Source organism: Tribolium madens, unplaced genomic scaffold (assembly GCF_015345945.1).
Source record: "Tribolium madens isolate multiple individuals breed KSU strain unplaced genomic scaffold, Tmad_KSU_1.1 Scaffold_1;HRSCAF=32;Tcas5.2_LG8, whole genome shotgun sequence".
Lineage (NCBI taxonomy): Eukaryota > Metazoa > Arthropoda > Insecta > Coleoptera > Tenebrionidae > Tribolium > Tribolium madens.
The window spans coordinates 5,403,652-5,428,629 of record NW_025400984.1 but is presented as its reverse complement, the minus strand read 5'-3'; the positions used below and the strand labels follow the sequence as shown (position 1 = coordinate 5,428,629).

Genomic DNA, 24,978 nt, shown 5'->3' with positions numbered 1-24,978 from the left:
TAGAGCAGAAAGACCATCATACCAACTTTATGAGTTGACAAAACTTCGTAACATGTACTGCCTATCTATTATACCGTGAAAATTTAGTAAAAAGAATAGAACGAACGGCAAGGATTCTTAATTCTATGTAGAAAAATGTTAAATCAAAAAAATGTCAAAGAAACAGGAAAAGCTGTAATAGTGTTTATTTATGAAATAAAAGTTTGCAACAGTAAAAAAAATAAATACTACCAGTATACAAAAGAAAAAATAAATATGGCAAATAAATAACAGATCGTCTTAGGGAATCCCCGACATAGTTGTTCGCCTCAAAAGCTACAAAATTAAAGGAACCAAATAAAGAAAAACCTTTAAAAAAGAATATTACTGTATTTGCAGTAAAAAGAAAACAAATCATGTCTCAACTAAAAACAATTAAAAAAATATATTAAGTACATTTTTGACGTTTCCAAAAATTATCACCTTTTATTAAACACGTAAAACAAAAATCCCAGATAGCTGTTAAACGGCACTTTCAAAATAAAAAAAAACTTCTATTCTTGTGTTAGTATGTTATTCTCAATGCAATACTCAACAACAAAAAAAAACGGACGTGATTCTATCCAAATCCCCTGATTTCCAACAGAACGGATAATCAAAGAAAAAAACAACAAAATAGAGATCATTAGTCTGCCAATCGCGACCCAACTGTCAGAAAAACTCAGTACCTTTATGCTTAAATTATATAAACAAACAAAAAATAGAGGAGGGGTTTGCCTCATGATCAAGGTACCGTTTCATAAATTATATCACATTAAATAAGCTACTAAACGAGACTATTACGAAACATACGCGACTTAACGCAACAATAAACAATAGCAGTCGATACCGGGTTCAGTACGGAGTCAGGTGGGGAGCGTTAAGAGGTCAACTAGGCTTCGGTGGAAGCGACAAGAGAACTCTTAGGGGTGTAGGCCGTGGCGTTCGGATCGAGGGTCGAACCGGGCGGACTTTCAGCCAAACGAACTCTCGACATGTTGCTCGTCGGCACCGTCGGACCGCCGAAACTGTCGTTCGGCATCACAGCCAACACTTGCGCGATTTTGCTCTTCAACTCTTCGATCTCGCGCTCTTGCGTTCTGTTAGAGCCTGAAACAAACGACACTAGTACCACCACCACCACCACAAAATTTCAACTTGTAGCAACTTACTTTCTCTGATTTCGAGTTGGCGTTTCGCCTCGCCCAAGGCGCTGAACAGGTCGAGCTTGATGCGCGTCTCAGCCGATAAAGAATTTTCTAAATGGGCATTTTTCTCTTGCATCGCCGAAAGGGCTGTCATGAGTATGTCCATGTCACGGAGCTGGTCGACTAGGGCGGCATTTTCGCGTTCCAGCGCGGCATACCGTTCTTCGGCCCAATGCTTCGTTGTCCGACATTCGCTCAATTCCGCCTCTAATTCCCTACGACGTGCTCGACACGCCTCCGTACATTCGCCTCGCGACGACTGCGCCACCACCTAATCCAACATTCTTCATTAAAAAAATCGTTTCGACGCCGGAAAACTGTCTTACTTGAGCCGCTCGGGCCTCCTCTTGTTTTCTATTCTTACGCTCTTGATTTAATTGCGATTCTAGACTGCATCTCGCTCGCCTTTCTTCAGCCACTCGACGTTCCAAGTTGCTGATCGTCTGTTTATCGGAAGCGCGTGAACTTGCAACACTTTGATACCGCTGCTGCATGTCTTCGATCTCGCGTTGCATCGCTGTCAGTTCGCCCTTAATTACTTTCTCACTTGTGGTGAGAGCGGCAACCTATCACAACACAAAACAATAAATTTAATAATTTATGAAACATTTGTGGAACGGTGTTCTTAGAAACTAAACTTTTGAAAACATTTATAAAATGAGAGTACAGTAAATACAACTGTATCTATTTATTCACAAAAAAACGTAGTGATCGAACCATGAGACCCTTCTTAATTTCAAAATTTCTGTTTTATTAATTTAGATGACATTTTTTCAGAAAAAAAATTAATAAACAAAAACAATAAGCCTTGGTTTTGTCAATAAAGGTAAAGATTGAAGCCAAAATTAGAGACCATTTTTTCATTTTTGGAAACTTGAAAAAAACTATTTTGAATCAACAGAAAGCAAATGAACCACTTTTGTGATTTTTTTTGTTAAAATTACATTTTCTCAAGTCCAGAAAAAGTCCTGTTAAGAAAAAATATGAAAATTTGAGGACAGGCTTTTCAAAATTTACCTTGATTAACAAAAATAAGAGTTGTAAACATTTTTAAAGCAAAATTTAAAAAAACAAATTTTTAATTTTAAAATTCATTAGTAACTGCATAAAAATGGGGACTTGCCAATAAAAATACAATTCTGGGCCAAAATTAGAGACCTTTTTTGGTTTTCGATGTCCAAATTCGTTAGAAACCTCTAAAAAGACTATTTTTTATCAAGAGGACCTCTTTTTGTTGGAATTAAACGTACTTTTCCCTTAAAAATCCTCGATAACTCAAGTTTGTCAAATCCCTTTATTTGATTTACAAAAATTAGACCTGGAACTGTTTTTGTGGCCAAAATTAGGGATAACGCTCAAATTATAATTGATTAGTATTATTGTTTTTAATTTCTCAAAAAAAAAATAAGAAATAAAAATATAGCGAGAATAGCTGTTCCCTTTTTCATTTTTGATGTCAATGTTAAGAAACTATAAAATAGTTTATTATAATACTAGTTTATAAGCAAGCCTTTAAAACACACACGACGGGTTTAAGAGCACGACGCGTTACCGGAGTGCTTTTAACGTCATAAGTGTTTTAAAGGCGCTTATAAACGAGTGTTATACGCTATTTTTTATTATACCTGCCCATTTACGATCTTTTATGAGCATTGAAAAAATGTGAATTTACACAATAAAATTATTCACGTTGTAATTGGTCCAGACATTTTACTATTTCTTGTTACCTAGACAACTTTAAAATTTCAGCGTGCTATAAATCCCAAATTACGCACGCTGCAGCGTGTTTTAATTTAGGATTATGATGCAGGTATAATAAAGAAATAATTATTTAATAAACACAGTTGAAGGCGTTTTGGGGCAACTTAGTCTTGGTCTTCTAAAGAAAACTTTTTATATTTCTGTAATTAAAATTATAAAAAAAACTGAAAATTTGTAAACTTGTCACTTAGAAAATTTACTATTAATGTTAGTGACAAAAAGATCTATTGGCAACACTGAATTATTGGTAATACTTCTAATTTATTTATATCAAAATGTTTATGGTGACGGCTAGATCAGCAATCGCCCGTCGCAAATGAATGACAATTGCCTATAAAAGTTTGACATTTGAAATTGAAAGTCAAAGTTGCCAAATTAAAATTTCATGAGACACCACATGAAAAAAAAGGTAAAAAATCACAATCATTTACAGTCAATCGGTATAAGAAATTGAATATTTTTTTAGTCCACAACTTGTCAATTATTGAATAAACAGCAAAAGTGAAACAAATAAAATGTAAATAGTTCAGCCTTGGCTCCTTATGTAACAATAAAAATAAATTACAGCATGCCTTATGCTTCCAATTAACACTTGTGTTATTTACCTGCAGCCTGAGTTCTTGCTCACTGGCTCTGCTACTTTGTAGGTCCGCCCGCAGCCTTTTAGCGTCGGCCTCGAGCTTTTGCAGATACTCAGCTGCTTCCCTCTCCTTATCCTGTTCTTTCTTTTCTCTTCTTCTCGTCGGTCTCGTTTCGTGTTCTTGAATGGTAGCGGTCATCGTTGCCGTAGTAGAAGTGAGTTCTTCGGCGCCGGCACCAACCGCCGTTCCATTACTGTGCGAATGATTAACTTGTCTTTGTCTATCTATGTGCTTATCCGAATGTCTGTTGTGTTCGTCGTGTTCTTTACATTTATCAACAGACTTTCTATGATGTGATTTGGTCGCGTGTACGCCGTTGGCTATCGTCCCATTCGGGATGTGGCCGTTTTTCTCGTGCAACTTATTATTATGTACTTTGGCGTTTTGTACGGGGGCAGGTACGATGGCTGTGGAGACTGGCTCCGGGGGCGGCTGTACAGCAGGCGGCGGCGTTATGGCGTCCATGGGCAACGCCTGTTGCATCAGCTGCATGTAAAATTCATTCTCTTTCGCTACGTCGCGCTGCTTGCGCTGCCTCATCCTATACCTAAACAACACAAATAACAACCATAAGCCATATTTCTTTGCTTTTTAAAATAATAAAATTTTTAAAAATGCAAAAGCTCTGACAAACTAAATAAAATGGTTTGAGTAATTAAAACTATTTTTGGGGACGCCATCTTGGGCCCGTTTGGTTGCTACCAACAACCGTTGAAAAAACTGTCGATATCAAACTATAGAGCATGTCGTTACAATATTATAAGCGACATTTCCGCACCACCCTGTAGATGCCAATGTGATTTGGTTCCACAGTTGGCCATATAAAGCAAAAATTCGAACAATAACAAAACTTATTACCTTCGTATTTTCTCAGCCAGAGGACCCGTAACGAAGTTAATAAATGTTTGTACACAACACAAAAGGGCAAAAATAACACAAAAAGAGACATTTAAAAGACGCAATACCATAAGAGACATTTGGATTTAATTGTAAAATGACAATTAAAAAATGATACAATACAAAGAAAAGACGCTACTCTACTCTACAAGCATCTGCTACACTAATCGTAAACACGAATACAGCCGAAATTTCAATTCTTATTTACAAACAGCCAATAAAACTTGTCTATTATAAGACATGCGCAACTAGGAATGGCGGAAAAGTTTAAATTTAAATTTGAAATTGAGCAAACCAAGTTTATTTGTAATTTAATAACACTCTTTTCTTTGTTTTATTTGTACAAAATTTAAGATATTTTATGCAAAATAGTTAAAATTACTTTCAATTAATCTAATGTAATAAAAAACAATTACCGATTATGTTACTCGCCCCTAGAGAGAAATATCTGCATAGTTATGCAGCATGTTGTCTGCAAACGAATTTCCTCGAAAAATAATGTTTTTGTCCTAGTTATTTTAATTTCATGACTTTTGAAACAGTTGGGTAATAAAAGCCAGGTGATACTTATCAAGGCCACTTAGGACAAACCGGAAGTAGTAAGTAACATTTTAATTTAATATTATTCCAAAGAATGAAGTAACATCAATAAGACAACCAGCATTTCCGCCACCTGCTACACTCCCTCTGGCAGGCTGGCTATTTGTGAAAAAAATCAATTCGTACAGTTATTCTGAACTTGATAAACAAATAAAAATTACAGAAACACGTTCATATTTTTTGCCAGTGTTGGAAAAAATCTTATATGCAACACCTGTGACATCTCATGCATTAAGCATTCATGCAATAATTAATGCAACAGTGCAATTATAGGCATAAACAGCTATTTACAATTTTTTGAACATAAAAACATCCAAAGTAAATTTAAATTATTCTAACGTTTTGTGCCATACTGCTCTCACAAATAAAACATATTCCCAAAAAAAATCATAATTTACATTAACTATTTAACAAGTAAGTGTTGAATCAATTTATTTGATTAACTTGATCTCTGTTAAAGCATTAATCAAAATTGTTATTAAGTAAATATCGATCAAAACCAATTATCAATTATTTTGAGTACATAATCAATGAATACCCTTGATCTAAAATTAGGACAGTTTTAGAAAAAATTAATAAACAACTCTGATAAGGTTTTTACATTAACTGAGATTAATTTTCCTGTAGATTTTTATCCGAAAGAAAAGTGAAATTGTGTAACTAGAATGCCACATTTTTATTATCAATGTCTAAATCGCTGGAAACGTACTTTACCAACCATGTATCAGAAAAAAATTGATATTTAAAAAATAACAATTTCATGGCAAACTCACGACCGAATTTTTTATGTAAACAGGTTCCATAAATTACAATTTTTATGGGTTAAATCAAATTTTTTTATTGAAATAATGGTTTTATGTGGCTTATTTTTACTCACCCTATGTAGGATTTGAACCCGAACCCTAAAGTGACGACGGGATAGCCGATGCAATGGGCGGCAAAGGGGCGGCACAGGTCCAGATGCCCCGGCATGTGTTTGACGTCTCGCAGCCGCACTGCCGCCTCCAAATACACAAAAAGCACCCATAGAATAATGGTGGGTGCACATATGCCCTTGTCTGTGTGCCAAACGTACTGGACCCAGACATACGTACTGGCGGCAAAGAAGAGCCAATGAACCGGGATAAAGAAGAAGCACAGCATGTCCGAAGTGAGCGCAATGCACACGAAAAAAATCGAAAAGGCCAGGCCTTGGTATTTGAAGGAGTCATAGACCGAACGCAGCAGCAAATAAAACGGCCATAGGAACTCAAATCTAAACTCCAGGATGAAATCGGCCAGAATTACCAATACCCATAAAATCAGAAACTTCAGGTACAGGAGAGTACTGCAACAAAAGAGAAATTCGTGAATGACAACCAAAAAGGCTTAGTGGGTGAGATAATTTATTTGGGTTTGTGCAATATTTACAAGTGCATAATCCGAAATTACGTTATGGGATTAAAATGATAAAAATAAATGTTTTGACAGCTGCCTCCTAACCTATCTCGATGATTTGCTCGCTCAAATTGGATCGAGAAAATTTAGGAAAACCGCGCCGATGATATGGCGAACGGTTTATGACGGCCAAATGGTGGAATTCCCGTCCGGAAAATTCAAAATCGTCGGTTTGTTTAGGAAAACCAGCCATTTTGAAACACATATGGGACAAATCGGCTTAGACTGTGATGTGCTCAATGCGCTTTGCACGTGGATTGTCACATTCCAACGCGGAAACGTACCTTCCGTAAATCCCTTCGGTGATTTTGTTCCTTTTCATGGGTCTTCTCATCTTACCGATTTCAGCATTTCGTCTCTTCATAATTCAGACCGAACCAATGCTCCGAAACAATTAGTCGACTCACTCCCAGCGATAAAATGCCAAAAAACTCGGCTGTCTCATGGAATTTGTCACAAAAACTTCGCTTTTGCGGTAAAATGTCTTTTGTTGTCAACTTGCGTGCTTTGCAATCCCGCCACCAGATGACGCAACACAAACGTCAAACTTTAAGCGCTAAATTCAAACACAATTCATCCTTTACTGTTTATTGAATTTGCTGAATACAATCGGAGAAAATCGCTTAAAAAAATAATTACACTAATATACACAAATCAAAAAATGTTTTACAGTTTACATAAAGACATTATTACATAAGTATGAACCCAGGAAAAAGATTACAATGTAACAAAAGATATCTTAAAAAAACTGTCATTTTAAGAATCTCACATTCATAATATTACGCAAGCGACTATTTGGGATTAAATTGATAAAATTTGTCAATAAATTCCACCATGACCCAAAAAAAAATTCCAAAACAATTTTGCATATATGTATAAATTAATCAAGAAGCTAAAATAAATAGAACGGCCAAAGCTTACAAGATCCTCTCATAAAACAGCAAATAAGCTTGTGCACTCAAAACCCTCGCTTCGCTAGCTTCAGAAACGTGTGAATCGCTAATATAATACCACTTCCCCGAGGGCACTTCAGGATCTCCTTGAGCCCCTTTGGGCGTTTGCGATTTCTCGTTTTTCTGATTTTTCGGCAAAAACTGCCACCTATAACTATTCTCCTCTAATTTCGGTCGTACTTTCACGTAGGCCACGTAATGACCACCGTGGATAGACCCGCTATGCTCTACGACTCCGTACAAAGAGTACAAGACTTTTGTCTGACCAGCTTCGAAAGTTGGAAGATTTTGAGACCGTTTCGAACAGAAAGGCGCGAGATCAAGAAGTGTGGGAAATTTGACAAATTTGGGGACTTTGGCGGAGCGAAATCGGTACACTTGGAAACGTTTCAAGTGAAGGATTAAAACGGCAGGAGGGTTGTAAATAAGAAGCTGTTTAGTGGCGTTGGTGTAGACGGTCTTCTTGTCAGGGCCACCATGACGTTTCGTACACAGTTCACAGCTGACTTTGTTGTTTCCGGTCATTAATTCGCAAGCAGTGAATTGGTTGAGGCAGGATTGGACCGAGTATTCGCCTTCTTCGCACTGGTAACGGGCAGATATCGTGTTTGTCCAGAGGTCCACGTCTTCGTCGTCTTCGTCCATCTAAAAAAATTCATAATTCTATACAGTTGTCCAAATAACGTTAAAAAATCCCATCATTAGTTACGCAAGCACTATCTCCATTTATAAATAATCCATGGCGAAGTCAATAACCTATTTACATTTCCGATATAGAGCACTTGAAAATATGTATAGGTTATGACCTTGACTCAATACTGCCAACCTAGCCTCAACCTACCTACATTTTAATATAAATACAACCAAAATAGAAAGTAAAAAGTCTTGAGTTTGTACAATGAATAATACGTGAGGCATAATTAATCTATTTTCTTTGTTCTTTTGAGTCACCTCAGAAAATTGTTATAATATTCTCATTTCAATACATACATTTTCATATGTCGTGACATTATTTTTGATTAATACAAACCTTCTCATCCTTAAGATCCTCGCCCCCACAAGCACCTTCGAAATTATCATCGTCTTCCATCTTATCGTTGCAGAATGAACTGACTTTACTTGAATCACCATCATTGAGTAAACTTAATTTACTTAACCCAGTCTTCAAATCGACATTTTTGTTGTTCACGAAAGCTAGTCTTGACTCAGGCCTATCAAAATATTCATTACCACTAAAAAAAAGAACAGTTACAGATGTGACTTAATTAAACAAAAACCTACTCTTCTTCTGGACTACAATGGTCGACCAGAGGGCTGCCCATGTCGATATTAGTCTCACTCGAGGCTGGACTATTCTCTGGAGTCCCGTGTGAGGCACTCAGCATTCCTATAGCGGGGCTCGGAACCCCACTGTCATCAATCCGCATTTCCGGTGAAATACCCCGATTATTTGAATCAGGGCTACTATTGTCGACCTTATCTGAATTATACCCCGACTCCATTCCTTTGGTCACCTCCTCGGACACTTCGACATTATCCTCCACATCTGCATCCGACTCACTATCCGACTTATCCATATTAACATCAACGCCGGCCGTTGGTTGATTACTGGGCCCCATGACAACATTCACATTTTTATGCGATTTTTGTTTCTTATTTTTCTTCCTCTCTGCACGTTTCTCCTTCTTTATTTGATGCCTCGACGGTTTATTATCTTCAATTTCCTCTGCTTTCCGCCTCAAAACCGGTGGCAACTGCTTCTCAGTAATCGGTAGACTTAAATCTAGGAAAAACTCATCGCGGTGCGACGTATGTTGGCACTCCTGACACTGTAGAGTACTAACAAGCACCCCTCGGAAAACTTGTTCGGTTGGCAGCAATAACTCGGAAGCTTGTTGGCCGTAAAACTTGATAATTTTCTTTTTCTCACCCTCGACGGTGCTTGGATCGGTTTTCGTGTTAAAACCTAACCGTGCCAGGATAACGGCTTGGTAGCGACGCAAATCCTCCTCTCGGACAGCTTCGAGTAAGTGCCGCAAGAGCTCGTGCGAGTCGTGTTGGTCGCCACCACCGAATTGGGGCATGCGAGTGGTTAGTTTTGATAGAAGCAAACGCGGAACGTACGCTTCGCTACGTCCATTATTCACTTCCATTATAGTTTCGGCTAAAGTGGCCATAAGGGGACGCCACTTTTCCAACTGACCGGTCAAGGGTTCAAGTACTGGAGAATCGTTATCTTGAGGATTTAACTTGCCTCCCGGTAATTGGAAATATTGACCCGGTTCTGAGGTTTCTTGTAAAAGATTTAACAAATAAGGGGTTTGAGCTAAACATTGAACTACTGAATTAAAGAAACACGTATTGCCTAGGTTCATTAAGCCACGAGGTCGAGGTAAGTTTGAAGCGGTGAAATTGAACATGCTTCCAAAATTCATGCTAGACGTTACTGGGACTAAATCCATTACCTAAATAAATAAGAAAAAAAGTATTTTAGTAAAAATCAACAAATTTTCCTTTTCAAGTCATACTTGATGCTCTACAGGTTTGGGCACAGCGTTATTTTTATTCTCAGCTAACTTTTGGAGGTATTCAACAGCTTCCAGCAATTTTTTCTTACAAGTAGCATTGACAACTTCATCACAGTCATAACACCAGACACTCCAATTGGTTGTATCGACACAAATAGCGTGTGAATCTGAATGCGGTGTCTTGAAATGTTCCAAGGCATGCATATTTTTATTCCTGCCACATGCCTGATTTCCACACCTCAAACACAGCCATAGCGAGTTATCGAATTCGAATTCCGCTTCCATTTCAGACACTCCTTGAGGCATTTTTTTGCACTGTTCGCATTCGGTCGTCAGTCCAGTCCTAATTAGGGCCTTTTTGACCTTTTGCAAATCTACAGCCTGGCGAACATGACGACATTCAGTCATATTATCATTCTCATCGCAAGATTCAGTCGATTCGCCCCCTGTGGGGTCTCCTTGATGCTTCTTTTTGATCATTGTTACAAATGCCCTTCTATTATTCTAATCACATTAACACGCTTTAACCTTCATAAAATGTGGTGCGTAAAATGCGGTTTTTATGAGTCCTAAGAAACGACTTGGGTAATCCGTGATTTTGAGTGGCGATATCAGCGGTTTTTTCTTAATTGTTCATTGAAAATTGTAGAAATCGAGGAAAATCACCACACTATTTCAACATGACACTTCTTGACATTACACTTTTTTATAACCAAATTGTGACAGGTGTGCAATTGACAAACTCCCTAGAAATGCAAGTTGAAAAGTTTCTAGAAAAATCAGGCGGAAAGTACCACCAAGCGTTTTTAAGGAAAAGAAACAATTATAAATTTCTCAATAATCTGAAAAGACTATAATTTTATCATTTCATAGTCAATCTAACACCATACACACTGTAAAATTATTTAAATTTCCCGCACAATTTTTGACCAATTGTGAGGCAAACAGGCCATGTGACAGCTAAACCACCAATCACATTTACATTATTATTTTTTATAGAATTTATAAATAAAATGTATTCATTTTTTAAGTAAAAAGTTAGTGACTGTTAGAAAAATTAAGAAAAAAAACTAATCAATTTCCTAATTAAGTAAAACAAAACTTGAATTTATATTTTAAAAAAGTATATTTTATTTACATCAAAAAATTTCCGAAAATATTTTCATTATTTTTAATTCAATTATGTCTAATAAATTGGAATCGCAAAAGGGTTTCGTAAAAATTCCCCTGATTCACAAAATTGAGGTTAAATTTCCATAACCTTACTTGTCAAATAACTTACAAAAGCAAGATGAGACACGCTTATTTCATAGCACGGACTGTTTTCGTCCAAAATAACGACGTTGAAGCTGCCTGTCGTGTTTTAAATAGAATATTAGGTCGTGAAGGAATTTTGGAACAATACAGAAGAACGCGATTTTTTGAAAAACCCTTCCAGGTAATTGGTCAAAATTTACATTTCTAAGATTAAGTCCCTTTAGTTTCGTAGACGCATCAATTTTGAAAAGTGCAAAGCTATTTACAACGAAGATATGGACCGGAAAATTCAATTTGTTTTGCGGAAAAACAGGACCGACCCTTTCCCAGGCAATCCGTAATTTAGGTCAAATATTATGTAATTAGTCTTTTTTCATTAGTTTCAATATATTAATATTTAACATATTTAGTAGTTACATTGAGAATAATCATACCACTTAACCTATTTATAAAACGGATTTGAATTCTTATCACAATCGTCCCTAAACGGATTATTCTGATCATAATCATCATCCTCGCTTGCAAACGGATTCTTGCTCTCATCGTAATCATTCTCAAATGGATTCGTGCCCGCAATATCCCCACTATACTCCCTCTTCCTTTCATAACTCTTTGGTACGTAGTTACTAATATTCGCCTCTAGGGACGAACTATACCTATGCTCCTGCAATCGAACCCTCCCTTCAGATGTCGGAATTAAAACCTGGCCGGCCTGTTTCTCAACTTGCCTCAACCTGGCCTCGGCTCCCAACCCGTAATTCCTTACCTCAGGCTCAACAACAAGTCTCTTCTCGATTTTATCGGGAACAACAGTCTCATGTATCTCATCCCTGATGACTTTATATTTATTAAAAACACCACGACCGAAATACTCCGCCGCAACCGAAAACCCATCATGAGCCTTCTCCAACTGGGAATGAAATGTCTCGTGCAGATCCTTGTTATACTCACGAGCTTTCAATAAATCTAACAAATTCTTATTCTCGGGTTGGCAAGCAGGACACTCGTTTTCCTCCTCGCAGAAACTTTGAAAACAGTGCTGGTGGTAACTGTGCTGACACAGAAAATGTATAGTCGGCAATTCCAACGGGTGGTGACATGCGGCACACCGCGACCCCTGGATCACAATCGTCCCACTTTTCAACTTTTCCAACTGCTCCTTCAACCTTTCCGTATCCTTGCGGTAGTTGTAAGTCAAGTCGGAAATCTCCTTCGTTTTCTTTTGTTCTTGTTGCAACTCATTTGTTAAATACGACCGGATATGCCCGAGCGTGATATCCGCACTGCCGGTACCCAAAGCGTCCACCACCAATTGGGGCGAAAGCAATCGTTCTTTCGCAATAACCGTTAAAATTTCATTCAATAAATCAATAGGAGGATTTTTCGCGTCTCGCACACACGACCATAAGGCTTGCACCCACAAAGTTGGCTCTTGGTGACCGAATCTGCGACAACAAGCCAGAATTGAACTCGAGTCATTTTTGGAAATGTGATGTCTCAAAATTTGCTGATACAACTTTTGCTCCTCGTACAAATACAAGATGCCTTCACTGAACGAATGCATGTGACACACGACCAAAGCCTGACTTTTATCATATTTAATATCCGGGTTTTGCAACAATTTTAGTGTTTTCTGTGCGTATTTATTGCGATCGGAGAGGTTCTCCAAGTTGTCCCAAACGTGTAAATAATGCTCCAGTAACGTATTATACACAGGGGTGCTTAAAATACAACCCTCCCCGATCAAATACTCCAAAAATTCAACCAAACGTTCTGAATTATTTAAAAACAAATGAATATAGTCCTCTGGGTCAGACTTTTGCGACATCTCAAAACTACCAACTAGTGAATTATCCAAGGAATTGTGCGAATTGTAATTGGTACATAATCGTTTCAAAAATTGGGTGCTCTCATAAGGAGCGTTTTGAATCAAAATATTGCCGTATTTCTTCATGTAAAATTCGGCGTTTTCGAAACTGAGATTCGAAATGTAGTCTAATACGTCGACGTATCTTTGGTGATCCTCTATTTGTAGTTTAATGTACCAGTCGTGTTTTTCGTGTTTTTTGGCCAACATTAAAGCCTCAGCGGGACTCCCTTGCCGGCACACCTTAATCGCAATGTCGACGTCATAATTCAAATCTCCCTCTTTCATCAAAATAAACTCTTTCAAACTGTTAGACTGACCTACAGTGTTGTTCAACTTTGTGTAACAATTTAAAAGGAGAGTTGTATGGTCTTCAGTCGCCTGTCCTTGCTTGTGTAACGCTTCCAAATACATTGTTAATTTCTCGATGTGTTGCGAGTCGAGAAATTTCCGAATGACATAACTCGGTTCTAATTTCCCAATCGTTTTTATGTACTGTTCAATAGCCCCAACGTAATCACCCTTGTCGCATAAATGGTCGCCGTATTGCCGGAAAATATTGACAAGGCCGTCGGAATCGTACTGTTGCGACTTTGCGATACGGATTGCAACGTCGTATAAATTTTTCTTGAATAGAAGAGACAATTTCGATTGCAAATCTTTCTCGTCTAGATGGTAGAGTCTATTGTCGTTATCGAGGATATAAAAAGCCCCCCATTCGTTTAAAACGGACTGAATTGACGAAACAGTTGCCGAAAAAACAATAAATTTGTTGTGAATATCTAGAACTGTAATCAGGTCGCCTTGATTAGTGGTACTTTGATTGTCGTTTGTTAGAGCGAGGTTTGGTCGGGTTGCTTTTGAAATAATGACGAGGTAACTCCGAAACCATTCTAACATGATTTTTTCGCCGTCAACGGCATAGCAAGGGCCTCGGCCGTCAGCTGTGTAACAATAAATGGCCTAAAATTAAGTGACTTGAGTGATAAACCATTGTTTTTAACAAGACTTTACATCATTTCGGCCCACCATGAAATGACTTTCAATCATCGATTCAGCCAAAACGCTGCATTTTTTCGCACAGCCAATGTTATCCAAATGAAACTAAAATCAACTATTATTTTATCATTTCACAACTCAGATTGTTTTACCTTCACTTCTTTGTCTTTATGAGTAATGTTATAAACCATAACAGAGCTATCAGTAGCCAGGAATAGAAAAATGTTGGTTGAAGTCGTTTTAAATGCAAGGCCTGTTACTGTAGAGCTTGCGTCACGTAGGAGTTTTTGTTTAGAGCTCCGGTCACGTGTTATATCACCCCTAAATAATTTTTACGTTATTCAGTTATAGATAAATGAAATAATTTTGTACCTATACAAGACTAAAGAGCCATCAACAAACCCAACTGCCATTAACTGGCCCCCCTCGTGCACACAGAGACATGATGCATGCACGGGGCGGTTTCCAGGAATTGTTCGCGAAATTCGACAACAAAACGGGATTCCATTTTTATCAAATCTGCTCGTGTCCCAGACTTTAATCAAGGGATTAATTCCAGTTTCATCTTGCTTGAATTAAAATAGAAAAGTCACAATTTTGGCTAATGAGAAATAAAGTTGCTCACCCCAATTGTGACTAAAAGAGGCGAGTTTCTCAATTGGTGAGCGAGTTCTACTGTCAGTTCATAAGCCCGGAAAATTCTAACGTGCCAAGAGCGAGATAATAGGAAAATTTGGCCATTTGAGTCGCCCAAAACAATGTGATTGTTACCACTACATGTTACTGTGACTTTTGATTCCTAAAACTAATTATAAATATCTGCTTTTATTGTAATAATTAATTACTTTGAAAAGTTCGGCTATTTTCCCCTCATCGACGTCTTTTTTCAGGTCAAAGAAATGAAATTTGCGCCACTGAAATATCAACGAGATTTTATTGTTGTATAAATGTTACAAAAATAATAATTTACCTCTAAAAAAGCCATTTTATAATGTTTTTCGCTCTTATTTAACAAAATTCATCATTTTTGTAGCTTTGACAACTGTCAAACTCCTCATTTGACAGAACGATCAAAACAAAAACTTAAAAGTCCCTAGGCTTAAATTTAAATTTCCAAAAATGAAAACTACACAACATAAATCTGACACGACACTCTTCCAGTAAGAGGCCTTTGTGCCCCTTTAGCCCTTACTTCCACCCTAGCAAAAGTCCCAGCACCATTTCCCTTAGACAAATTTTCTGGATTAATTACAACAGAGTCTTCACAAACTTTGACGAAATGTTTGAGATTTGAGGGTAGAATCATAATATCAGGGGCTGTTTCAATCATGGCGTATCGTTCAACCAAGTCGTGATCAACCCTGATGTCGTCATCTGGCGGATATAAGGGGTAGAAACACTTCTGATTGAAAAGATGGGATATTAAACGGTCTACTCTTGGGACATTATGAGTGCCTTTAGAACGCTCAGCTTTGCTTAAATGAAACAAAATGTCAGCTGTTGATCCTCCGATTATTACGCCGCCGATGTCCAGAAAGAACGGATTTGGTACTAAATGAAGATTTTCATACCGTCTACGTAATCTGAATGGAAGACTAGGAAAAATAACGTGATTTTGAATATCTTTATGGGAAGGCACAAGGACTACGTGTACTTCTGTGCCTTTGAGTCGCTCCATAATGCCGGCAACAATATTTTCAAAAAATGAATCAAAAGATTCCGTAAGGGCCATGAGAAGAGAGTGGTTCTTGTCCACAAAGGGGCCCATCAAAATCAACAAATTTGGTTTAAATCGTATGACGTGCTTAAGCAAACTGTCTAAAGGTTCATATAATAGATTATCCGACAGTGTAAAAGGTCCTGAAGCTACCATCATTTGTAAAGTTTCATTTAACGTAATCGGAATTTCGGGCTTAGGTAAAAAAATTCCTGTGAAAAGTTTGTCAACCATGAAATTTTTTATCATGCTATGACCATAAATTACAACAGTTTGGCCATTAAATAAACTCATTTTGTCTAATTTAAGAAAATTGAGTTTGATTGTTCGGCCTTCGTAAATATCTGGGTGTCCCTCAAGTTCAATTGACTCAGGATCTTCTTCATCCTCAGTGTCTGTGTAGATTCTTCCGCAAACGGTCATTTCAGGACAATATATGTTGAGTTTATCATAAGTTAACTCCAAATTATGGTGCTTGAGTATATCCACGATAACAAACCGCGACATTTCAGAGAGAGCCCTCTTTTTCTCCAAATGCGACTCAGTCATGTACTTACACTTGGCAATTTCCTCATGCTGCACTCTAATCACCAATTTGCCTTTGCATCTGTCTTTAAAGTTTCCATCACAATTCCCAAATTGGAGCTTGACTGAGCAAGCATTGTTCCTTTTTAAAAACTCCTGACCGGGTACGTTCGTTTCGCTTTTTTCAACAACAATACTCTCCTCTTGCGCTTCTTCTTGAGGTGCGGGGGCGGAATCTTCAACCGGTTGTGACTTTGGAGCACTGATTGGTCGTTTTTGGTTTTTCAGCTCTTTTCGTTCTAGACGGTCCAAGGCATCGAGAGTTGGAGGGGCCCCATTTAGATTTGAAGCAGTGTATGCCAGCCACAAATCTATAAAGTCTTCAGAGTCGATTTTATAGGTTGTGCACAGTTCTTCACACTTTTCGAGGACTTGGGAAGGCACGGTCACGTTGACGGCTTCAAATTGACTCGTCAGTTCCTCGACGAGAGACATCGTGGTTGATTTTTGGCACAAAATTTCAGAAAATTCATTTAAATACCACGACAGAAAAAAGTTTTGACATTAAAAATAGCGGGAAAGTATACCAAGTGTGCCAACATTACTAATTAGAGTTACTGTTAGTGCGTTGCTGGTTGTATATTGTGTATTTTTTATTAGAAATGTATGTGTAGGTATTTCTGAAATCTGGTCAGGTCAGAATTTATTTTCTTACAGCAAAACGCTGAAACTACCGATTACTGTACTTTTGGCTTGGAATTTTTTTCCAAAAAAAGGTTGGTAATAGTGATAATTTTGAGGGAACGACAGGAGTGTATTTAAGGTGTATGAATTACCATTCTGAAGCTATTTTTGTATTTATTATAAATGGCAAATAAATACAATCTGGCTATAACAAAATAGTCATCAATGTGAAATGATTGTCCCTACAGCAAAGAACAGATAAAATGATTGAAACAAGTATAAAAATACAGGATAAATAAATATTCGTCCTTGTCAGTAGTAAACCTACTGCGAGCTACCTCAGAAGAAACCACAACTTGTATAATATGACTATTTTATTAAAATAATACGTTGAAAAATGAACTCAGAGTGGCTCAATGTTGAGCAAACTGTACAAATATTAAAATAGGTACAAGTATAGTCTTATACACTTTCATCATAAAGCGGAGTTGCGTCACCTAATGACATGGAATGAGGGGAGGTGTTGGTCCTTGGAGTCGAACGTAACGATCTGGGACTCTTCCCAACGTTCTTCATCCGAGTCCTCTCGAGGTCACTTCGAATATCATCAAATCTGGGTGTCCTCTGCCCCCCTGATCTTGGAGTATTCCTCGACTCGCTTCTCGGAGTACCACTTTTCGATCTATTAGCCCAAGCCTCTGCTGCTTTTTGCCAATCAGTTGATTCAGTCGAGTAAGCCCCTCTGTGACTATCGTATCCCCTGCTACTACTATACCCTCGTGGCGATTCAGTCGGAAAACCTCTAGAAGCTAAACCACAACAACTAACCAAAACAACCCAAATCATACTCACAATCGCCGTAACCCCGACCATGGTCACTACCAGCATACGACCGCGCATGGGGGCTCGGATGCGGACTGCTTTGGATTAAAGGAGATTGAGTAGGATTCCTGTATGACGGTGTGCGCTGACTTGGAGTCGCGGCCCCTGGATGTAAAAATGGACCGTTCATGTGAGGAGCGGTACTTGGGGGTATGTGCGGTGATGGGGTTTGCTGCCCATAGCGGGGCGTCTGTTGCGTATGGGGCGTCTGATAAGGGGTCATAAACGGGGTTTGGCCACTTGGAGTATACGGCTACAAAAATGAAATTAGTGGGTATTTCCCAAAAATTCAAACATACCGTATTGATGTAATTACTAGCGCCGTAAGCGCCACCTGGTGTGTGCGGATAATGCGGCGTCTGATTGGCTACAGCTGACAAAGTTTGCATCATATGTGTTGGTAAATTTTGGGCCACTCTTTGAATCGCCTCAGGGTTCATTGCTACAAGTAGAAAAATCAGAATTAAATTGACTAAAATGGTAAAACTACCATTGAAATTGGGTGTAGTACCAGCCGTCTGGTACGGAGTCCGGCCACTGGCTCGTGGCGTTCCCGGAGTCATTCCTCCGGGGATGGGATCCCGGAAATGTTCCTTAAACCACTTAAAGAGTGACGCTACTGAGTCAAACAATTGTTTTCGGAATCGGAAACCTTCGGGTGTCACCGATATAAATTCATGTCGGCATTTGTTACGTGGCAGATACGACAACAGAAATTTGCCAGGACAACTTTTTGACGCACTGACAACATAGTGAATTTTTGACGGATTTTTCTTCTTTTCTTCTTTAACAACTTCCTCGGCTTTGTCTTTATGACCGCCGTTTGTGTCTCTGTAATATTTAAAATAAAGCAAGTCGCGTGCGTGTGCCGCCATTGGAGTCACGTGTCGTGCAATAATTTCATCCAAATCTTCGAATTCTTCACCACCGATCCATAATGTCTTACCCAAAGAGAAAGCATTTGTTTTTCCTTCTTCTCTCACATCAATATGTTGGTATATATTATCGGCAACTTTCCAAGTGATTGTTAAATGGTCGGCTCCTTTACTTGATGGTCGTATTATAACCTCGCCTTGGTCCATATTGGCCATACATTTTTCCGCTTCAACGTACGAAATATTATGAAAAGCGGGATGAACAATGACTCTCTTAATATAAGTCTGTCTCTGTTTATTTTTCTTTAATTCATTTTCGGTCCGTGTATCTTTCTCTTCTTGTTCAGTGTCATAGTAAGGATCACGTGGGGGACGCCATTCATGATTTTTATCCAACAAATCACTAGATTTGGACGTACAATCGACAGAAAAACGTTCGACGTCAATTTTCATAATTCGGCAATGAATCAACTGACCAATGCTCACACGTTCTTCCGGATTTGCCACATTTTTATCACTTATATTTTTTATATAAATGTAACCCGAAATTCCATTATCCAATTTTAGTTTAACACCAGTGGCTTGTCCAGGACAAGCCCCAGCATCAAAATGATTCCAGACATCGGACAACTCGGGAAAATCGTTTTTCAAACAAAAAGGACACTGCCAGAGGCGAGTTTCATCGTTACGAACCGGATTTGCGTGGTCGAGTTGTTCCCCTTGTGGTTTTCGTCTCGCAATACCAACAACACTTGCCGTGACCATTTTGCCGATATAAAAAGTTTCAGGAGTTTCTTTTGTTAACATATCGAATAATTCCTCGGGGTTAGCCGACCGGAAGGGTGTCCTCAGATCCTTATATCTGCAGTTCAATTCTGCTCTAATATCATACAAAGTTATGCTCTTATTGCCGAATCCTTGTCTCTCCAATTCTTCAGCAAAGGCGTCAAGATCCAAGTCTTTAAGCCTCTCCGGCGCCTCCAAAATCTCCTCCAAAGCTCCAGCCGGATTCGCCCCCTCGTCATCGTCATACTCCAACGCGTCCACAGCCATCTTCCTCGCCCACTCATACGTTTCCGGATGGACTCGTGAACCATCCAGAATCTCAACGTATGCCTCTGTACTATCCCCAAGACTGTTTGTATCGATTTTAATAAAACCGGAACAATTGATAAAGACTTTGGGCCCCATGTGACACGCTGTGACTAATTGTGTACGATTTTCAAGTCTCTGATTGGTCTGTTTCAACAACCGTAGCAATGCTTGACCTTTGCGAGGCCCCAAACCGCAAATAAATTGCACCAAATTCGACTTGTGAGCCTGCTGTACGGCCAAATTAACATCAACACCAACTTCATTCGTTCGGTTAACAAATTCAAGACAGACGGCTTCGAGAAGCTCCTCTTTAGCGATTTGTTCTTGTAACGGGTGAAACCTCAAACTCAAAATCTCCTCATCACCGTTACACAATTGTGAGTATTCAATCAAGGGATCTTGCATTTTTCGTGCTAGAGAGACAGCTTGTCGTAACAGTTCGGGATAATCCCTAAAATCTGACACTCCTTTGTTGGAAATGGCGTAAACTTTGGCTAATTCATTGTCAATAATTTCAACTTTGATTTGGGGGAATTGTTCGTTTTCAACGAGATCGGTGATGATGGCTTTAAGGTCATCGGCGATCATTAGCGCCTCCCGTGATTCGCCGCCGATGGCTATGACGTGTGGTTTTTTCGTATTTATGAAGTTTCGTAAAGCAACCAAATCTGACTCTTTCATCATTTTCTCGTCGGATTTGAAGCTGTTTTTGCGTTTTAGAACGTGGGGAAGGCGGAGGTAATCGGTAATTTCGCCGTCGGGGGCGGCTATGCAAGCAAAAGCGGACTGGGAGTAGTCCGGGACGTAGGCAAGACCCATGACGCGGATGCCCTTAGAAGTGTCCCATTCGTCCTCGTCTTCGTCGGGGAAACTTACAGAGTAGGGGGCAATCTTTAAAAAAATATAATTTGGTCAGGACACGAAATAAAAGACCACTGAAAAAACAAGAGAATTACTAACATATTATACAGGGTGTAACGAAAAGATGTGGACAAAGAGTAACCTGAGATTTCCCAGGTCAAAATAAGGCGATTTAAATCAACTTACCTCTATACCAAGTTGCACCGTTTAAGTTAGAGGAAGTGAATAAAATTATGACTGGTTTGATTAAATTAATAATTAATTAAGTACATTATTAACTAACACAAACATATATAAAGACACAAAAACATATTTTTTTTAATACAACTTTAAACAATAATTATAAATGGCCAACGTTCACAATTTTAACACATTAAATTATTTTTATACTCTAAAACCAAGACTGATACAAAAATTTTATAAAATACAAAAATTGTTTAAAAATAATAATGTACCTTCCAAATTAGAATTAGGCCACTCGGATTACGTATAATAAAAATATGGCTTAAGAAGTGTCAAGTTGGATACCTAAAGACTAAAGTATGTAGTTCTTCGTAGTGAGTACTTTTCAGTAATAATAAAATAAAACAAATAGCACCAAAACATTTGGTTTCGATATTAAATAGCCTGTACCAAAAGTAAAATAATTTTTAAACATTCACGTCCTGTAACTTTTAAACAGTACAACTTGGTATAGAAGTAAGTTGGGTTAAATCACTTTATTTTGACCTGCGAAATCTCGGTTACTCTTTTCGTTACATCTTGTAGATTTTTATTAAAAAAAAATAAGTTGCATTCATAATTACACCACCACTTACCTTAATCCAGTTATACAATTTTCTACAACAGGCCTTAAGCACCGATTCCTTGGCCTCAGCTAAGAGAGTCCTTTTCAATTCGGCCCTCAAATCGGGTAAAACGCATCGAGTTAAAGCCCTCTCGACACACCCCATCCTTAACGCGTTCCAATCTTGTACATTTTTACTAAACTCGTCCTAAAACCTCCAATTAACACAAATTTCCAACCCTCTATCCCGACTTACCCTAATGTACAACTGTTTTACTTCATCAATATACGATCCAGAGGTATTCCCTTCGAAATTCTCATTAATCGTAATAGTTAAAAGATTTTCTTCTTCAGCCAGAGTGAGTTTAAGGAATTGATCACCAGTCAGGTCTCTCACTGGTTTATCCTTGATGTATTTCATACTGTAGCAATTATGCGTCTCGTCGATGACTTTCATCCCTTTTTTCGTAGGCCTGACTGTCATTTTAGCCCTTTCGAAAAACACTTCGCGAACACATTTACGGACGAGGGGCTCGCGTGCGATTTGCAGGGCCACCATGTACTTCGCGGCTTGCAGGACCTCATCAACTGACGGAAATTGCCTACAAGTACCAATATAACAAACCAAAAAAACAAAAAACGAAATGGGGACAACATACGTGCATACAAATTGTTTAGCAACTTCATGTGGCTCGACAGGCTCTTGCTCCACTTCGTGTCTTTGGTAATTGTCTCTCAAATTCTCCGCAAAATGTTCAGGAGTTAAACCAAATTTCTTCGCAAGAGTGTCTAAGCCGGCTTTGGTACACAAAGCATATGAACCGGATCGGTTTGCGTATTTTAATGTTTCTGGTTCGGGCTCTTCTTCTTGATCTTCTTCCATTTCTTCAGGGATGTCCGCCCCGTCTTCACTCTCGGCAATTAGTTTAAGACGAGCCGCTCGTTTTTCTTGTTTCTTGCGTTCTTTTTCTTTCGCTCGCCAAGCCGCGTGCATCGCTGGTAAATCCGAGGCGTAATAGAGAACGAAATGGTTGTGGACGTCTTGCAGTTCTTCGGCCGTTTGAACGCTATTAAGTCGCTCAATATCCGAATCTCTTATTAACCGGACGTTTTCCGGAATCGGTGCATCAGGATCTCTCATAATTTGATCTAGTTGGTATGACCGCATTTTTTCAAATAGGGCTAGAAGATTTTCTTTGCGACTTTTAAGTTGGCACCACTTGGCATCATATTTGTAGACTTTCCACAAATCGTTAATATTCAATTCCGGTTGGACGTATTCTTTACGGTAGAATGCAATAAATGGGACTTCCAGTTGTTGATTTCTCATAAAATCAAGCGCTTTTCGGATTTTGCCAATAGTTTGTGGCCCTTTCTTCTGTCTTTCGCGAGCTTCCATTGTCAGATTAGCGTCCATATTTGATACAGTTGATTTGCAAAAGGCCTGTTTGTAAATCCACTCAGCCTCGACGTCCAATTCAGTTGAGTCTTCAGGCACTGAAGTGATGGGGACTTCCCTGAGTTGCATGCGCTCAGGGATATCGGTGTTCCTGATTTCATTATCAAGGTCGGTGAAGAAGCCTCGTTTGAGTTCACTTGGTTCATATACTTCGAAAATTGATTTTTTGGTGGGCTTTTTACGTGCAGTTTTCTTCGGACGCCGACGACGTTCACCTTCTTCGTCTTCCTCGTATTCATCTTCTTCATCTTCCTCTTCTTCATACTCATCCTGTTCGTATTTAGCGAATTCATCGAAGTCGAAATCGACGCCGAAAGTCTCTTGGGCTTCTTGCAAGGCTCTGGAAAAGTCAACTAGTCTAACATTTGCAAAAATTGTCTTTTCACACATTTAAAGTGAAGAATTGCGAATTTATAAAGCGATGTTAGTTAATTGACAAAATTTGAAAAGTATTTAGGATAAAAATGTTATTCACAATGTAATTTTAAAAAAGTTTAGTAAAAGAATCACTAATTAATCTATTTCCGAGCTAGACCTATTTGTCAAACAAACCTTTCGAATAAAATACTTTTATTGCGAAACAAAGTGCTAAAAACGGGATTACTTGTCAAAACCTGGTAAAATTAAAACAACAAAAAGTTCTTACGCGTCTGTGAAAATCGGTTTCCTTTTTCTCTTCTTCTCGGCAATGGGGCGTCCATCATCGTCCACAATAAAGTCATCAGCGTCTGAATAATCGCCTTCTTCCTCCTCTTCATTGAACTGTTCTGGTTCAACAGTAGGTCTATGGCTTCTCTCAGACCTCCTCTCATCGTCCTAAATAAAATCAAAAAAAAAATTATTTAAAACCAACTAAATTTTTTACAAGACGCATTTTTTAAGTTTTACCTTGCGTTGTACTTGCTCCTCTCGCTCCTTATGCAAGTTTAAATTTAATATTTTTTATTGCACGAATTAGATTACATGAAAATAGAAAAATGCTTACATCATCAGAGAATAAGTCCATAGCAATAGCATCCCTGTCCTGGCTCTCGTCCCCTTGCTCCTCCCCATCGCTCTCCTCATCTTGAATACGTCTCAATCGTTTAAATTTCTATAAAAGCCCCAATCACAAAACAATTCGACCAAAGTACAAATCACTGACCCTTCTTTCAACTTTGACGCCTAAATTTTCTTCAATCAGATCATAATCTTCATCTTCAAGCCTATCGTCGAGCTCATCATCCGATTTCTTCCGTTTTTCACCCCCAGATGCATCTGAGTCTTCACCTTCACTTTCTTCAATTGGATTATCATCAATCAAGTCCTTTAGTTCTTCTCTGAGGCGTTCGTCATCATCTAAACAACAAAACATAAAAAATGCAAAACACGTGTGTGAAACTCTTTACCTTCCTCCTCCTCGTCCGAGCTATCCACAGCCTTGACTTTCTTAAGCTTTTTTCGCTCATGGGGCTCTAATTCCTCCTAAAAACAATGAGGTTATGTTTACAAACTCAAAAACAATAATTTCAAATAACTAAACCAATCGTTGCACTGTAATAATAAATCAAAATTAGCAAAAATGGTACAACCAGCGTTAAATAAGTGGAATTTGATATAACAAAAACACAAAAATATGTTGGTGACATTACCTCACTTTCCTCAGCTTCCGATTCTACAAAGTCAGACATGTTTACAGCGGTTTAAAATTAAATAAATTAGGTTTGGATATAAATATAAAGAGCTTATTTAAATTTGAGAGGCGTTTTTATATACAAAACTGGATTAAACTTTTAGACACTGTTATGGTGGTTCACGATTTGGGGAATTTCCACCTGCAATGTTGGTGCCTCTGGTGGGAGTAATAAAAGTGTAATTTAAAAATTTTCCATGATTCATTGGCAAAGAAATCATTTAAACAGCAAATATAGAAAGAAAAAAACAACAT

General features: G+C 38.3%; 6 protein-coding genes across 8 annotated transcripts; 1 reads left to right on the top strand and 5 right to left on the bottom strand.

Moving 5' to 3' along the window:
• Positions 1-167: 167 nt before the first annotated feature.
• Positions 168-7,074, bottom strand: LOC123004389 (macoilin). The gene is made up of 6 exons (XM_044397638.1): positions 6,847-7,074; positions 6,003-6,452; positions 3,593-4,175; positions 1,553-1,792; positions 1,191-1,497; positions 168-1,128 (listed from the first exon to the last, which is right to left on the bottom strand). Exons 1-6 carry the CDS (start codon positions 6,924-6,926, stop codon positions 911-913), a joined length of 1,878 nt encoding a protein of 625 aa, XP_044253573.1. The 5' UTR covers positions 6,927-7,074; the 3' UTR covers positions 168-910.
• Positions 7,075-7,134: 60 nt separating this feature from the next.
• Positions 7,135-10,815, bottom strand: LOC123004388 (ubiquitin carboxyl-terminal hydrolase 45). Its single transcript, XM_044397637.1, has 4 exons — positions 10,044-10,815; positions 8,797-9,980; positions 8,546-8,747; positions 7,135-8,160 (listed from the first exon to the last, which is right to left on the bottom strand). The coding sequence occupies exons 1-4, from the start codon at positions 10,521-10,523 to the stop codon at positions 7,480-7,482; spliced, it is 2,547 nt and encodes an 848-aa protein (XP_044253572.1). The 5' UTR covers positions 10,524-10,815; the 3' UTR covers positions 7,135-7,479.
• A 308-nt stretch (positions 10,816-11,123) lies between these two features.
• On the top strand, positions 11,124-11,705 carry LOC123004391 (28S ribosomal protein S21, mitochondrial). Its single transcript, XM_044397640.1, has 2 exons — positions 11,124-11,481; positions 11,525-11,705. Exons 1-2 carry the CDS (start codon positions 11,335-11,337, stop codon positions 11,639-11,641), a joined length of 264 nt encoding a protein of 87 aa, XP_044253575.1. The 5' UTR covers positions 11,124-11,334; the 3' UTR covers positions 11,642-11,705.
• Positions 11,230-15,291, bottom strand: LOC123004387 (vacuolar protein sorting-associated protein 11 homolog). Of its 2 annotated transcripts, XM_044397635.1 has the most exons (7): positions 15,137-15,291; positions 15,012-15,080; positions 14,792-14,965; positions 14,539-14,735; positions 14,319-14,487; positions 14,182-14,271; positions 11,230-14,130 (listed from the first exon to the last, which is right to left on the bottom strand). In XM_044397635.1, the coding sequence occupies exons 1-7, from the start codon at positions 15,149-15,151 to the stop codon at positions 11,743-11,745; spliced, it is 3,102 nt and encodes a 1,033-aa protein (XP_044253570.1). In that variant the 5' UTR covers positions 15,152-15,291; the 3' UTR covers positions 11,230-11,742. The 2 variants fall into 2 exon arrangements, with proteins under 2 accessions (XP_044253570.1, XP_044253571.1); XM_044397636.1 differs by lacking the exons at positions 15,012-15,080; positions 15,137-15,291 and having other exon boundaries at positions 14,539-14,731; positions 14,792-14,912.
• On the bottom strand, positions 15,082-16,984 carry LOC123004390 (DNA polymerase alpha subunit B). Its single transcript, XM_044397639.1, has one exon. It carries the CDS (start codon positions 16,901-16,903, stop codon positions 15,293-15,295), a length of 1,611 nt encoding a protein of 536 aa, XP_044253574.1. The 5' UTR covers positions 16,904-16,984; the 3' UTR covers positions 15,082-15,292.
• A 262-nt stretch (positions 16,985-17,246) lies between these two features.
• LOC123003760 (transcription elongation factor SPT6) lies at positions 17,247-24,858 on the bottom strand. Of its 2 annotated transcripts, XM_044396742.1 has the most exons (13): positions 24,683-24,858; positions 24,440-24,515; positions 24,196-24,389; positions 24,037-24,144; positions 23,940-23,966; positions 23,698-23,867; positions 22,252-23,391; positions 21,849-22,194; positions 21,624-21,800; positions 18,465-20,835; positions 18,274-18,416; positions 17,945-18,227; positions 17,247-17,901 (listed from the first exon to the last, which is right to left on the bottom strand). In XM_044396742.1, exons 1-13 carry the CDS (start codon positions 24,719-24,721, stop codon positions 17,555-17,557), a joined length of 5,421 nt encoding a protein of 1,806 aa, XP_044252677.1. In that variant the 5' UTR covers positions 24,722-24,858; the 3' UTR covers positions 17,247-17,554. The 2 variants fall into 2 exon arrangements, with proteins under 2 accessions (XP_044252677.1, XP_044252678.1); XM_044396743.1 differs by lacking the exon at positions 23,940-23,966.
• Positions 24,859-24,978: the final 120 nt, after the last annotated feature.

Bases quoted from the DNA above. Each gene is read 5' to 3' on its own strand.
- LOC123004391 (XM_044397640.1), top strand. From the start codon at position 11,335: ATGAGACACGCTTATTTCATAGCACGGACTGTTTTCGTCCAAAATAAC. The intron at 11,482-11,524 runs GTAATTGGTCAA...AAGTCCCTTTAG, and splicing joins TTTTTGAAAAACCCTTCCAG to TTTCGTAGACGCATCAATTT.
- LOC123004387 (XM_044397635.1), bottom strand. The intron at 14,488-14,538 runs GTACAAAATTAT...AAAATTATTTAG, and splicing joins GGCTCTTTAGTCTTGTATAG to GGGTGATATAACACGTGACC. The intron at 14,131-14,181 runs GTAAAGTCTTGT...ACTTAATTTTAG, and splicing joins TCATGGTGGGCCGAAATGAT to GCCATTTATTGTTACACAGC.
- LOC123004390 (XM_044397639.1), bottom strand. From the start codon at position 16,903: ATGTCTCTCGTCGAGGAACTGACGAGTCAATTTGAAGCCGTCAACGTG.
- LOC123004388 (XM_044397637.1), bottom strand. From the start codon at position 10,523: ATGATCAAAAAGAAGCATCAAGGAGACCCCACAGGGGGCGAATCGACT. The intron at 9,981-10,043 runs GTATGACTTGAA...TTATTTATTTAG, and splicing joins CCAAACCTGTAGAGCATCAA to GTAATGGATTTAGTCCCAGT. The intron at 8,161-8,545 runs GTTTGTATTAAT...GAATTTTTTTAG, and splicing joins AGGATCTTAAGGATGAGAAG to ATGGACGAAGACGACGAAGA.
- LOC123004389 (XM_044397638.1), bottom strand. From the start codon at position 6,926: ATGAAGAGACGAAATGCTGAAATCGGTAAGATGAGAAGACCCATGAAA. The intron at 6,453-6,846 runs GTACGTTTCCGC...CTTTTGTTGCAG, and splicing joins ACCGAAGGGATTTACGGAAG to TACTCTCCTGTACCTGAAGT. The intron at 4,176-6,002 runs GTGAGTAAAAAT...TGTGTTGTTTAG, and splicing joins GGGTTCAAATCCTACATAGG to GTATAGGATGAGGCAGCGCA.
- LOC123003760 (XM_044396742.1), bottom strand. From the start codon at position 24,721: ATGTCTGACTTTGTAGAATCGGAAGCTGAGGAAAGTGAG. The intron at 24,390-24,439 runs GTAAAGAGTTTC...TTTGTTGTTTAG, and splicing joins CTCGGACGAGGAGGAGGAAG to ATGATGACGAACGCCTCAGA. The intron at 23,868-23,939 runs GTAAAACTTAAA...GATTTTATTTAG, and splicing joins AGGAGCAAGTACAACGCAAG to GACGATGAGAGGAGGTCTGA.